This window comes from Lepidothrix coronata, unplaced genomic scaffold (assembly GCF_001604755.1).
Source record: "Lepidothrix coronata isolate B3197 unplaced genomic scaffold, Lepidothrix_coronata-1.0 Scaffold304, whole genome shotgun sequence".
NCBI lineage: Eukaryota > Metazoa > Chordata > Aves > Passeriformes > Pipridae > Lepidothrix > Lepidothrix coronata.
This window is the reverse complement of record NW_016690484.1, coordinates 427,745-439,995: the sequence shown is the minus strand read 5'-3', so window position 1 is coordinate 439,995 and position 12,251 is coordinate 427,745. Positions and strand designations below refer to the sequence as shown.

General features: G+C 50.9%; 1 protein-coding gene and 1 long non-coding RNA gene across 9 annotated transcripts in view; one reads left to right on the top strand and one right to left on the bottom strand.

Annotated features, from left to right (window-relative positions):
* The window catches only part of LOC108508557, a 68,686-nt gene extending 58,369 nt beyond the window's left edge, over window positions 1-10,317 (bottom strand). For 5 of the 6 annotated variants that reach the window (XR_001878424.1, XR_001878421.1, XR_001878423.1 and 2 more), the window contains exon 1: window positions 10,206-10,317. This is a non-coding gene — a long non-coding RNA (uncharacterized LOC108508557). Of the gene's footprint in view, window positions 1-2,557; window positions 2,676-10,205 lie in introns of all 6 variants that reach the window. The other variant, XR_001878422.1, reaches the window with a different exon arrangement.
* Window positions 10,318-10,364: 47 nt separating this feature from the next.
* RALGAPA2 (Ral GTPase activating protein catalytic alpha subunit 2) overlaps window positions 10,365-12,251 on the top strand; it is a 97,044-nt gene continuing 95,157 nt past the window's right edge. For 2 of the 3 annotated variants that reach the window (XM_017837402.1, XM_017837404.1), the window contains exon 1: window positions 10,365-10,574. In XM_017837402.1, the coding sequence (XP_017692891.1) occupies window positions 10,469-10,574 (106 nt within the window). In that variant the 5' untranslated portion in view covers window positions 10,365-10,468. The remainder of the gene's footprint in view (window positions 10,575-12,251) is intronic. The other variant, XM_017837403.1, reaches the window with a different exon arrangement.

Genomic DNA, 12,251 nt, shown 5'->3' with positions numbered 1-12,251 from the left:
AACTCCAGTGAGCTGGGGAACATTTGGTGAAGACAAATAAATACCATCAATCATTCATAACTAGGACCAAAACACTGCAATTCCCATTTCCTTCTGCCCCCTCCAGCAGGCCATTTGCAGGGCTCACTCCCACACCTGCTGCAGTCCAAGGGAAGCTCTGCCTCCATCCTGGGGGAACCTGGATCAGGAAAGAATTAATGAAAGCATTTCCCTTCCACTGCCTGTAAGCCAGCAATGAGCTGTTCCTTACAACAGTTCCCCCCTCCTGATGCCGTGCTGCCATTGCCAGGGCACAGGGACCCAGTCAAACCTTGCTCAGAAACCCTCGGCATATTTTTAGATACTTATATATATTCATTCCTAGTGACCAGCTGAAACAAAGACATTTATTTTAACCACAGACAGATTACCTCTGAGATGCATCCCAAGGCTCTTCTGACCTTGGTTCCCTTACTCTGTTTCCAAATGCACAGTTTAAAAGTATGGGTTTATTGCCTTTAATGCATATATTTATTAAGGCAGCAACAACAATCACAGCCACTGCTCCCCTTTCCTTGCAACCCTCACTTAGCAACCAGTCCGAGTGCTGCCAGCATTACTCTAGGCTTGCCAAGGAAACTATTCCTCTTCCTCGAATTTAATTCCCTAGCAGAGTTTCATTTGTATTTGGTGCTGTTTGGGTGTCATGAAAACCCTCCTGGCCCAGCTGAGGACAAGGTGTGCTGCCATCTCCTGCTCCCGCCCCGCAGATCCCAGCTGGGAGTGGCTGGGGCTCCACCTCCGTCCCACGCTCTGCTCAGGACCACTGACCTGGAAGCATCTGTGCAAAAAATAACATCTTTCCAGATTTTATCCATTGGTATCTCAAAAGAGACTTCTCAGAGGAGAGTTTTCCTCCCTCTAACACTGAGGACAAATCCATGCAGTGGAAGCTGGAGCTCCCTGCAGAGGGAGCAGGATCTCCATTCCATCACAGCCAGGGATGGGAGTGGGAATCCTGCTTTTTAGATAAGCCCATGGCATCTACCATCGAACTTATCTGCAGACCCTTTCCAGCTCTGTCAGGGCAGCTTGCTCTTTGCATGGGAATTAAACAGAATTCCCGACTCCGGGCTCCAGGCTCCCGTACTCAGCACCACTGGCATGGAGCATGCCTGCAGACATGCCCTGTGACACACAAAACTGGGAAAGGACTTCCCCACATGGCTAAACTCTTCTAGAATATTGGTCAAGCAGTGCTGGAAACAAGAGCATCGGGCCAAGGGACTTGGGGGGGGTCACACTGTCTCGTTGCCTCTCCAAGGGTATCCTGCTCCAGCACATGCTGGTTCCCTTGGAGACGCACAAGAAAGGAGGAGGCTCCCAAAGACGGGTAGTTATTTCACCTCTCACACCCCTGGGCACCAGGAGCTGGTCAGAATTACAGGGACCTCCTGCCACCCTGAGGATCCAGGAGAGGTTCACCTGTATCCTGCTCTCCAGAGCTCACGGTGCTTTGCTTCCAGGAAAAGACAAGGCCGTGCCAGCGGCACCAACACTGATGCCAAGCGGGTGCCAAAAGGATTTATACCTCTTCAGCTGCCACAGAGAAGGAAACAGCCCTGTAAGGTGAGCCCAGCACACGCCTCACTCGCAGCCAGAGCCACAGAGGGAGCAGCTGGCACGGGGGCCACATGGGCATGTGTCAGGACCCACTTTTAAACACCAAAACAACTCCTCCAGAGGCTCTTGAGTAGCTCTTGAGGGCCTTCTCCCATCAGTCCAGACTTATCTGCTGCTCTGCGGTGCTTTAGGACCCTTCAAAGCAGCATGACCTGCCCTTGCAGGATGTGTGTCCAAATTCCTGGGGTCACTGCAGTGCTCGGCAGGTCTGGGGGTCCCCCTGAGCCCCAGGACACACCAGGAGGGACACAGGGCTTGCACCAAGCCTGAGGTTCAAGTAGGAGTGCACACAAGAGGAGGAGGAGGCACTCACCACTCCCCAATCCTGAGCTTTACCCCCTCTGCCTCCTCTCTGGATAACATGGAATGCTGGCAAAGCCAGTGCAGGGCAGGGGGGAAATGTAGCCTCTTCCCCTCAAGTACAGCTCTCCCTACACTAGGTGCAGCTGGGCAGTATATGCTAATAATTTGTCAAACACTGAGCTGGAACTGTGGATAAGAATCATGCTTTTTGTACAGAAAATTGAAAATGAAATAGTGCCTACAACTGCAGCCATTACACAGCACATTATCTTGAAGGGCTTTGGTGTAATTTAGATAAAACACCATATCTCTGATTTCAGAAATGTCAACATCATTCTAAACGTACATGTGCTTCTCCACTGGTTTTCTGTGAAGATTTACAACTCCACGAGCCTTTCTCTCTCATTCTCTCCATTTTCTTTTTAAATTGGCAAATGAGTATTCCATCTTTCAAAATTTCAGGTATATTTTTGTATGTGGGAAAAGTGCATGTTCAGAGATGCCCCTAATGGCTCCATTATGGATCTCATCAGCTGTGACACACTTCCCAAAATAAAATCTATGCCTTCGGATGGAACAGAAAAATTAATACCTGAGCAAGGATGAAATGTTTCACTTCCCTCCTTCGCCCCTGATGTTCATGTCGCACTTCATCCCTAGTGCTCTGTACTTTTTTCTTCAACTCTCCTTCAAAGAGGAAAACTCCCAAACTGCAGTACAGAAAATTCCAGTTAATCATACCAAACCCCCTTTCTCAGTGGTCAGATGCTGGCCCAGGTTGTCTGGAGAGGCTAAACAGTCTCCATCCTCGGACATATTCCAAAGCCAACCAGGCACAGTGCTGAGCTCCCTGCTCTGGGCATCCTGAGTGGAGACCAGGGCAGGTGACCTCCAGAGGCACCTGCCAACATCACCCACTGTGTGGGTTCCTGTTTCATTGCTAGTTCATAGGAAAATGGGTACAATTAGCATGAATTTTATCCATGTTTTGCCATCTCCAACCTCTGATCAGGTTCCAGGAGTGTCTTAGACCCCCTGCTAACTGTCCTCCTATGGTTTCACACTGTTCTCCAGGGAGGGGTCAAAACCAGGGTGTTGGCACAAAATACCAGTGTTGGGGGATGTTGCCTCCTGCAAATGCTGGGGAGCCGGGAGCGAGGGAGGAAGGATCAGGCACGGGGGCTGCTGTCACTGCTGGACTTCCAGCAGGGCCGGCTGTGCCTCTGTTTGCTTGTACCTGCATCAGCAGCTGGACAAAAGGGACGGGACTTTTTCCCCCAGCACATTTACATTCTCATTTAATTCTCCACAGGCTCCTTCCCTGCCCCGGGAGCTGGAGCACATGCCCACAGCCCAGGCTCTGTGCAGGCAGGTGGTGGCAGCCATCCATGCTGGTGTCAGTGCCCTGGGAGGGCAGAAGGGTGCAGGTCCACACCGTTTGGCTGTTTGCTGTCACGAGCAAAGAGGCAGTGACACATCCACGCTCCCCCCGAGTACCTGGGACTGTCTGCCACTCTCAGCAGTGTGCTACACAAGGAAATAAAGAGGCTTCTAATTAGATTAAGACTGACCAAAAATGCATAGTGAATTACCATTCTTCTTTTTCACAAAACCGAATACTTTGTGAGACAAATGCCATGGCAGTCTGAGCCTTCAGCCTCGCCTTCAGCAACTCCCCACACTCAGCCCTGGCATTTCCCACTTCCCAAGTGCCCTGGACAGCTCTGGGCACCAGCACCTCCGCCCACCACTCCTGCACACACACATGGAACCAACCCAGGGAGTGTTTATAGGTATGCGAGTCTGCAGCTGCAATTTACAAGTTCATTAACAGTGTCACTGCAAAGATCAGTTTTTTTAATTGGAGCGCTAATTAGCAATGAATTCTCATTATTTTTCATTGAAATCCCAAAGCAGTTTTAGCACATTGTCTTTGTTCTCCTGAAAACGGGGAAGTGGAGAAGCTGGGGGAGATAAAGACCCAGCTGATGATATACTGGGAGGTTGTTTTCCCCTCCAGCCGTTCCTCTGGTTTAGTTCATTTCACAGCAATTTCCGTTATTATTTACGATTTGAAGAAATAAATATTTCCACGAAGAAATAACTATTTCCGTGAAGAAACACTAACTCCGAAAAGCCTCAGAGCACTGGCCTGGCTCATTACAGTGAGCATTTGAATGTGGCAGTGTGAAGTGGCAGAATGGAATCCCTGCATCCTCTCGGAACTGGTGTTTTGGTTTCCCCTCACTGAAATCTGGCAATTGCTCTACAGCTGAGAGACACCCTGGCAAACGGACCCTGGGCAAATGGACTTGGCACGGGGAGAGAGGAGTTCGGCTGTTGGACCATGCTGCTGTCTGCTCCAAACCCAGAAATGTTTCAGGCTTTTGGCAAATTCTGAGATTTCTTTTTTCCAGAGGGATGGATAATCATCACATTGTTTCCACGGTCCTTCTACAAATTATTTTGATAATAAAGGACCTCCTGTGACATTAAGTACATTTTAATTACAACATTGTCTGTAATGCATATATCTAATTGCAAATAATTATTTTATCATATTTTGTCTGTAGGCCTGTTAGATGCATCAGATATTATCTTCTGACTCAGTGGTACAGGTTAATTAAAATTTCTCTTTTAATATCGTTTCAAAGCTAACCACATAATTTCATCTGAACACCAGCTGTGTTGGTAAAAATTATTTTTTATAATTTTTTTGTCATGCTTTTCCATGGAGGAAAACCCGAGCCATTTCTGCAGGCTGTAATTACTGCACTGCTTTCTGCAGTCCTTCATTTGCAAAGGAAGAAAAGAAGGAAGAATGTGTGTAACATCAGTGGCCAGCGGTGGCTTTGTGTGTTCCTGGTTCATTTTGAAGGGGTTTTTGTTCTCCTTCTCATGTACAAAAGCATTTGAGATCTTCTCTTCAGAAGGAGAATCGAAGGTATCACACAGCCTGGTTTGTCAGAATGAACTGCACTGGGGTTAAGACAATTTGAGTGGTCATCCTTGATGTTAACAAAGCCCAGCTTAAGGGCGATCCCAGCCAGCTCCTTCCTTCCTCGTCTGTTGTTCCTTCCAGTGATAAAGAGCAAGGACAAGGCGAGAGAAAAACGAAAATATGAACATAACGTTGAGTCAAAAAAAGAGAGTTTAGGTTAAATATATGGCACTATAAACCCGAGAAAGCCAGGAGAGGACAGGAGGAGAACAGAGACTTATTTCAGGTGGGAGAACACTTTGCCTGTAACTTGCAGGAACAAATGACCCTGACTGCACCCTCTGTGCACCATTTCTTAGGACCAGAGGTGTTTCTGTAAGCCTGTCACCATCTCGCTGCTGTTTCAGACCCTGCATGCTCCGCCTGTGCGTTCAGAGCCAGCTCCAGGGCCGGCAGAGGGGCGAGGGCCGGCAGGGACAGGGTTAAGGCGTGTCCCCAAGGAGGGGAGCAGAGGCTCTGGAGCTCCACCAGGCCGGGCCAGAGGTGAGCGCTGCCAGGAGGAAATTGCTGCAGCTCCACCGAGATCACGAGCAACCTTTCCTCTTGGAGAGGGGTGAAGTAAACAACACTTATCTCGGATTTAGTGCAGTTGAGACAAGCAGCACTTTATCTCTGTTCCGCGGCACACGGAGCAGGGAGGCAGAGGGATGATTTTCCTGCTTTTATGGTGTAAGCAATCTCTGCTTTCTTAGCCTGCTCTCAAGTTGAGCTGTAACACCTCCTCATGGAAAGATCTTGGCCAGGGCAGCAGGTTACGGGCTTGCACAACGTGCCATAAACCTCCTCACGCAGTTCAGCCTTTCGCAAGTGTAGTCTGAGCTCTCCTTGGTGGGTTGATATTTTTACTCCATGAAATTTCCACATCCTCCATACCGTTTCCTTTTAGAAGGTATCATGGGACATGCAATCCCTGATCTTTCTATTTTGGATTTTTTTCCATCCATAGACATAAATCCTTCTCTTTCCCTCTACACACAGTTTCAGATTCCAGCAGAAGAAAATCTGATGGGGCTTTTTTTGACAGTGCATTTCTTGTGTCTATCATTTTTACTACATGAATGATACCTGAATACCTTATATGCTGCAATGGTTAGAAATTTTCCATCAGGTTCTTCCTAAATAGCCCAGTACTCAGAAGATCTATTCCCCTTTACTGCCAGAGTGAGAACTTCTGGAAGCCCAGCTCCCAAATCCAGCTGTGCTTAGGGACACACGCCTCAGGCGTGGGTTATTTCAGCACTGCCACCCACAGTCTGCCATCCTGCAGTCCCCTGAGACCTGTGTCCCATCTGCTTTTCCTGAAGTCAATATTCAACTCCTACAAGTAAGTATTAAGTAAGTGACTCCTGCTAAATAATTAACTGTTTCTGGGAAGCTGTCGGGCTGGGGGGTGCTCAGCCGAGCAGCCAGCACGTGGCTTCAGGAGACACGCAGACACTGTGCCCCTTTGGACTGCTCTTCTCCACCCCTGGATAAGCTGGATAACTGGTCACAGCCCCTCTGAAGGCTGAGACACTGCACAGTCCATGAGCACCCTTCAGGTGCTGGATGGGAGTCCCCAGGGGAGACCCTCAGTGAGCGTTAAATGGACGAGGCACCTCTGCTTCCATAAACTCAGCAGAACTCCAAACCTTTGCAGAAGTTGATCCGTGGAAAGCAGTTTGAAGGATCCAGACTTAGGAAAAGACTGGCATATAGCAGGAATTCAGTACTAACTGTACGGCTTTGAGTCAGAAGCAGCGCTTTGCAGGAGCAGGGATCCGTGCCCATGTGCCCTATAGGAAAATAAAACTATCAGACTCAGAGCCCAGCGGGAAAAGTCTTTTCCACACGTCAAATCAGGACAGAGAGGGCAGAGCCTCATTTCCCTAGGCTGGCACAGCACCAAAGCCCTGCCAAGCACCTGCACCTAAGCCAGGAAGCATCAAGTGAGCTGATATTCCAATGCAGCACTAAGGAGCTCGTGTGCCTTAATGCACGTGTTGGACCAAGGATATGCAAGGGGACACAAAAAGCAACTTCCTAAGCACAGTTTGAAGCATTTGGTTTGAAGGACAAAAAGTCAGTACCGGCATCCTACGCTAAGGAAATCATTCTCTCACCTGCAGGTTATTTAGGAGGCAAGTCTCCTGTATTTACTTTTCCCCTGCCCTTTTTCCTGGGCTCAGTATAAAGTGTTACATTGACACAAGTAAGCGGAGAAGTTCCGTAATTTAATCTGTGCCATTAAAATTTCAGGCTCCACGGGAAAAGCAACCCTGCCTGTTCATCAGGTCCAGTGAAATTCGTGTGGCCGGTGTCACCTTTCCACAGACTCCGCAGCAAGAGGCACTTCCCCACCCCTGCCAGCCCTCGCTGAGGGCAGGTAAGGAAACAGGATCATCCCCGCCAGCATGACCTCATTCCTTACTCCCTGAAGGACCAGGCCGGTTCCCAGAGGGAGGAAGGAAAGGCCTGAGCCATGCAGTTCAGGGATAGCGTGCAAACACGGATTAATAATTCAGGCTATTCTATTTTGGACTGGGAATGTGCTGCCCCTCACCTGCACTGCTGAAGGCAATGGGTGCCCGAAATAGAAACTCCTCCAAGAGCAGAGGGAGCCCAGCCACGAGGGCTGTGCCAGAGGCACTGCAGGAACAGCCTTTGCAAGGTCAGCACTTTCCCTTCTGTCAGCGGAGTCTTGGCTGTGCCATGACTGCCCAGAAACCTCCCCTGGACTGATGGGATGCTGGGCCTCCTCCAGTGCAGCCAGCAGCAGCAGCAGGGGCTGCCCACCACGTTATCCAAGCAGACGGCCAGGCAGGCTCCTGCACAGGGCGTGACTTTCCTAAGGAATACCCAATCCATGCACTGCCGTGCCTGTGCCGGTACGGTCAGCTCGCTCAGCACATCCCACTGTGCTGTGACCTTTAACAATGCAGTTCTGCCACAAGTCCTCCTAAGAGACTGCTTTATATAGCCTTTACCTCAGATCCTGAGAGCTCAATGACCCAATCTCTTTCAAGAAATGATTCCACCTTAAGCACTGACTTTCGGAAATGCATCATCTGACTTTCTGGGAAATTGCAAATGTTATATTGTTAGAAAACACAAGTCACAGGATTTTACAAGTGGTTCTCCTGCACAGGCTTAGATCACTGATGCAGGTTTACTGGCATTTCTGGTTTGTGTTATGCTACATCAGCTCCCGAGTGAATAATTTGAAAAGTTATATTTGAAAAGTTATATGTTTGAACTAATAAATTCTAGGCCAGTTACATATAAATCTGAGTTCCTACAGGTACATATTAATTTGGATATATTTGCCTACTTAAAACTCTGAGGAGATACCATTCCATGGCTTTGCACCTTGCTGCTAAGCTGACTGGTTACTTCCAGCTGGGTATCACAACCCGCTGGCTCCCCAGTGCCAGCCCTCGAGGCTCCAGAGGGGAACATCCTGCCCCACAGGGAATTACCTCCCACCACCTACAGCAGCACTTTCTCACCTTGCAGCTCATGGGCACGAGAACTGAGATAAATAACCTTAACTAACCTTAAATAACCTTAACTCCGTGGTGAAAGCACAGATCAATAACCTCCAACCACTCCACTTATGCCAATGTTAAACGATGCTGATTCCCTCACGTGACCCCATTTCCCAGAACCTAACAGGGAGAGCAAGGACTCTTCTAGAGCACCACAATTCCAGCCATGGAATCCTTATTCTGTGGAGCTTTCCACAAGGAGAATTTCTGGCAACCTTTAAAGCACCAAGTGACCAAAGCTATGCAGTTTGGTGCTCAGCACCACAATGCTTCCCTACTTATCACAGAAGTTATCAGACACTCGAGCAGCTGCATAACCACAATTCCTTTATCTGCAATGGTTCCTTTTTCAACAAAGCAGAAAAAGACAAAAACATGGAACAATCAGAAACCGCCAGAAGAGACAAACTGAAAGTCACCGGTTTCGTAAGTCAATTAAAATAAAAGGGAAGGAAAAAAAAAAGAAGAAACAAGAGGAAGCCAAGATTTTAGCCATGTGCTGTCTCAGCCAATTGCACAAACTGATTCGTGGCAGTGGAAGGTGAAATCTGGACCAGCCCAATTCACTCCTCTCAGGAAGCTGCAGATGCTCAAATTCCAACACATGACCCAAAGTTTTAGACAACTGCAGCAGATTTATAACTCTTCTAGAATGAGACATTGTGTAATGGTGTGATGGGAAGAATATGCAATAGGAATTACCGTAAGCCTGGAATGGGCTCCAAGACAAGGGATGATGGGGCAGCAGTGAATTTTCTGTGCCTGACTCCAAGGCCGTGTGCTCCATCTTTTTTGTGCATGAAAAAGAATTATTTTTTTATTTTTCTTTTTAAATGCTGTGCATCAGCACTATCCATCTTCCTGACTGCAGGAAGTAAATTCTACAGAGCAGCGGGAATACCACAAGGTTTGGTGACAGGGCCAGCCTTTGCTAGGGCTGTCCCTTCTCCAGTGGAACACGTTTAGGGCTTGTTGACCTGTTGCTTTGGTGACTCCAGGCCTTTGCAGCAGAAATGGTCCCTGAGAGGGCTCAGAGGAAGTGAGACGTGGCAGTGATGTATTTTCTGCTCCTAACAATAGTATTTCTTGGGACATTTTATTATTCTACAATGATTCAGGGCTGAAAAATAATTTCTACGTGACGTGCAAACTGATTCTTGAATAATTTTGTGAAAGACTAAGAAGCATACATGCAAGTTATTTCTCCAACACACACTGTTTTCTTTTTTAGGACCACAGAACCTGCCTTGGAGCTTATCAAAATTTACTTTTTTTTTTTTTTTTTAAACAGGAATTTTACTGAGAGGATCTAAAGACCTTTAAGTGAAACATTGCTGGCTCCTAATTCTGGGGCGGATCATGCTTTTGTTGTATAACTATGAACTCTCTGTGTCACAGGAATAAAGGTAGTAAATATTTACATATTTATAGTGCAAGCAGTTATTCAAAAGCTGAGGGTTTTCCTATGGAGAGCTGGATTGGATGAAGAAATCCAACGCGAAGAAATCGTCCCCTGTGAGGGTGGGGAGGCCCTGGCACAGGTTGCCCAGAGAAGCTGTGGCTGCCCCGGGGTCCCTGGAAGTGTCCCAGGCCAGGTTGGACGGGGCTTGGAGCAACCTGGGCTAGTGGAAGGGGCGTGGCACTGGAAGGGCTTTAAGGTCCCTCCAACCCCAGCCAGCCTGGGATTGCAGGATAAACGAAACCGAGCGTACCTAAGGCGGCAGGTCGGTGCGGCGGCTCCGTCCCGCAGGCACAGCGGACATTCCCCGCGGGATCGCTGCGGGATCGCGGGCGGGAGCGGCGGTGACGTCAGCGCCACGCGGGGTGACGTCAGCGGCGCGGGGCTCCCAGCGCCCCGCGCGGCGGAGAGCGGGGGGGGAGCGGCGCGTGCGGGGAGCGCCCGGGCGGCAGCGCTGCCGGCATCCATCCCCTGTGTCCCCCGGATCCCCCCGTCCTTCTGGCCGGCCCCGCCGCGATGTTCTCCAGGAAGGGCCACGCCGACGTCAGGAAATCCACGCAGAAGGCGCTGGACCCGAAGCGGGACGTGCTGACCCGGCTGAAGCATCTCCGCGCGCTGCTGGGTGAGTGCGGCGGCCGCGAGGGGACCCCCCGCGCCCTCACTCCTCCTCCTCCGGGCGCTCCTCGCCCTCCCAGCGCTGCCCCGGTGAATGTTTTCCCCCGGGACAGCGGTGAAACGGGGGTATAAAAGCCCCCCTTCGCTGCCCGGGGACCCCCGGGCTGTCGCTGCCGAGGGGCAGCGCTGGGTGTCCTTTCCAGAGGCGTGGGAGCCGCGGGAGAAAGTTGCGGGTGTTTCGCTGCTCCTGCCTTTGGGAATTCGCGTTTCCCGGTGTCCAAGCGCTCCTGGTGCAGCCTTGTGGTTTGGGTAGTAAATAGTAGGTGAATGTGTTTCCCGCGGGGTTCTTCGGGAGATCTCTTCTGCTTTTGTCAACAGCGTTAATTTGGGGCTTTTTATTTTGGTGGGTTTTGGTGGGGTTTTTTTGTTTGTTTGTTTTGTTTTTTTTTTTTTAACTTTAAAGGAGGCCATGGTGTGGCGCTTTGTGATGCTTTTCTGCGCGTGTGGCAGGGTTGAACCTCGCTAACGTCGCCTTCCAGGTGAAGCCTTTCCCCTCCCAGCTCTGCACGTTGAAAGGAGCCGATGAGTTTCAGCTGTTGCTTGTCGGAGGGAGCTAATGCGCTTCAGCTGTGAGGTGTATGTAGTTCGGCGGGGTTGGGGTGGGCACAGCTGGGGCCGTGCGGGGCACAGGTGCTCCCTCAGCCCCCTGCCCGGGGCGTGCCCTGGCCAACCTCGCCGGGGCTGGGCTCGGAGCGAAAACCTCGCGTCTGGTGTCCCGCCGGCAGGAGAAAACACACAAAAGGAGCTTTTAAGTGTGCTGCGGCAAGGCGAGGAGGCTCTGTGGTGAGGACGAGGGGACGGTCCCGGGCGAGCAGAGAGCGGTGCTCGCGGTGCCCCTGGGGCGCGCGGAGCGATCGCCGTGAGGGGCAGTGGCCGTTGGGCTCGTGAGGGGGGCAGTGGCCGTTGTGGGCTCGTGAGGGGGGCAGTGGCCGTTGGGCTCGTGAGGGGGCAGTGGCCGTTGTGGGCTCGTGAGGGGGGCAGTGGCCGTTGTGGGCTCGTGAGGGGCCGTGGCCGTTGCGGGCTCGTGAGGGGCCCCGGCTGTGCCCAGGTGCCGCCGGTTGGGCGCAGGTGGGAGCAGTCAGTGACTCACGGGCGGTAATTCCCGGGATCCGCTGCTTTCCAGCAGCCCGTGGTGGGCACTTGGTGAGGGGACAAAGTGCCGGGCAAAGCCGGCCTCGTGGCCTGGGGCTGGCTCATCCTTTGAGCGGCAGGAAGGGCGAGTTTGACGTGCCCGGCCTGTGGATGTTTGAGCTCGTGATTTGCGCTCCCAAGCGGGGCGGTTTTGAGGGCCGTGCCAGGCGGTGGAGACCAGAGGCTCCTGTGCCAGGCCCTCGGCGGGTCCGTGGGCAGCGCTGCACCTTGGCTGTGAGCGGAGGGTGAGTGACTGCCCCGGGTGTAAACTCCTCTGTTCCGTGGGTGAGGAGTGTCCGTGGTTGGGAATCGGGGGATTAGTTTCATGTTAGTTTCCCTCTGGGAGCTACACTCGGAAGTTTCGTGAAATGCCTTGTTTGTTTGGGAAGGTGCGTGAAATGCCTTGTTTGTTTGGGAAGGTGCGTGAAATGCCTTGTTTGTTTGGGAAGGTGCGTGAAATGCCTTGTTTGTTTGGGAAGGTGGGTGAAATGCC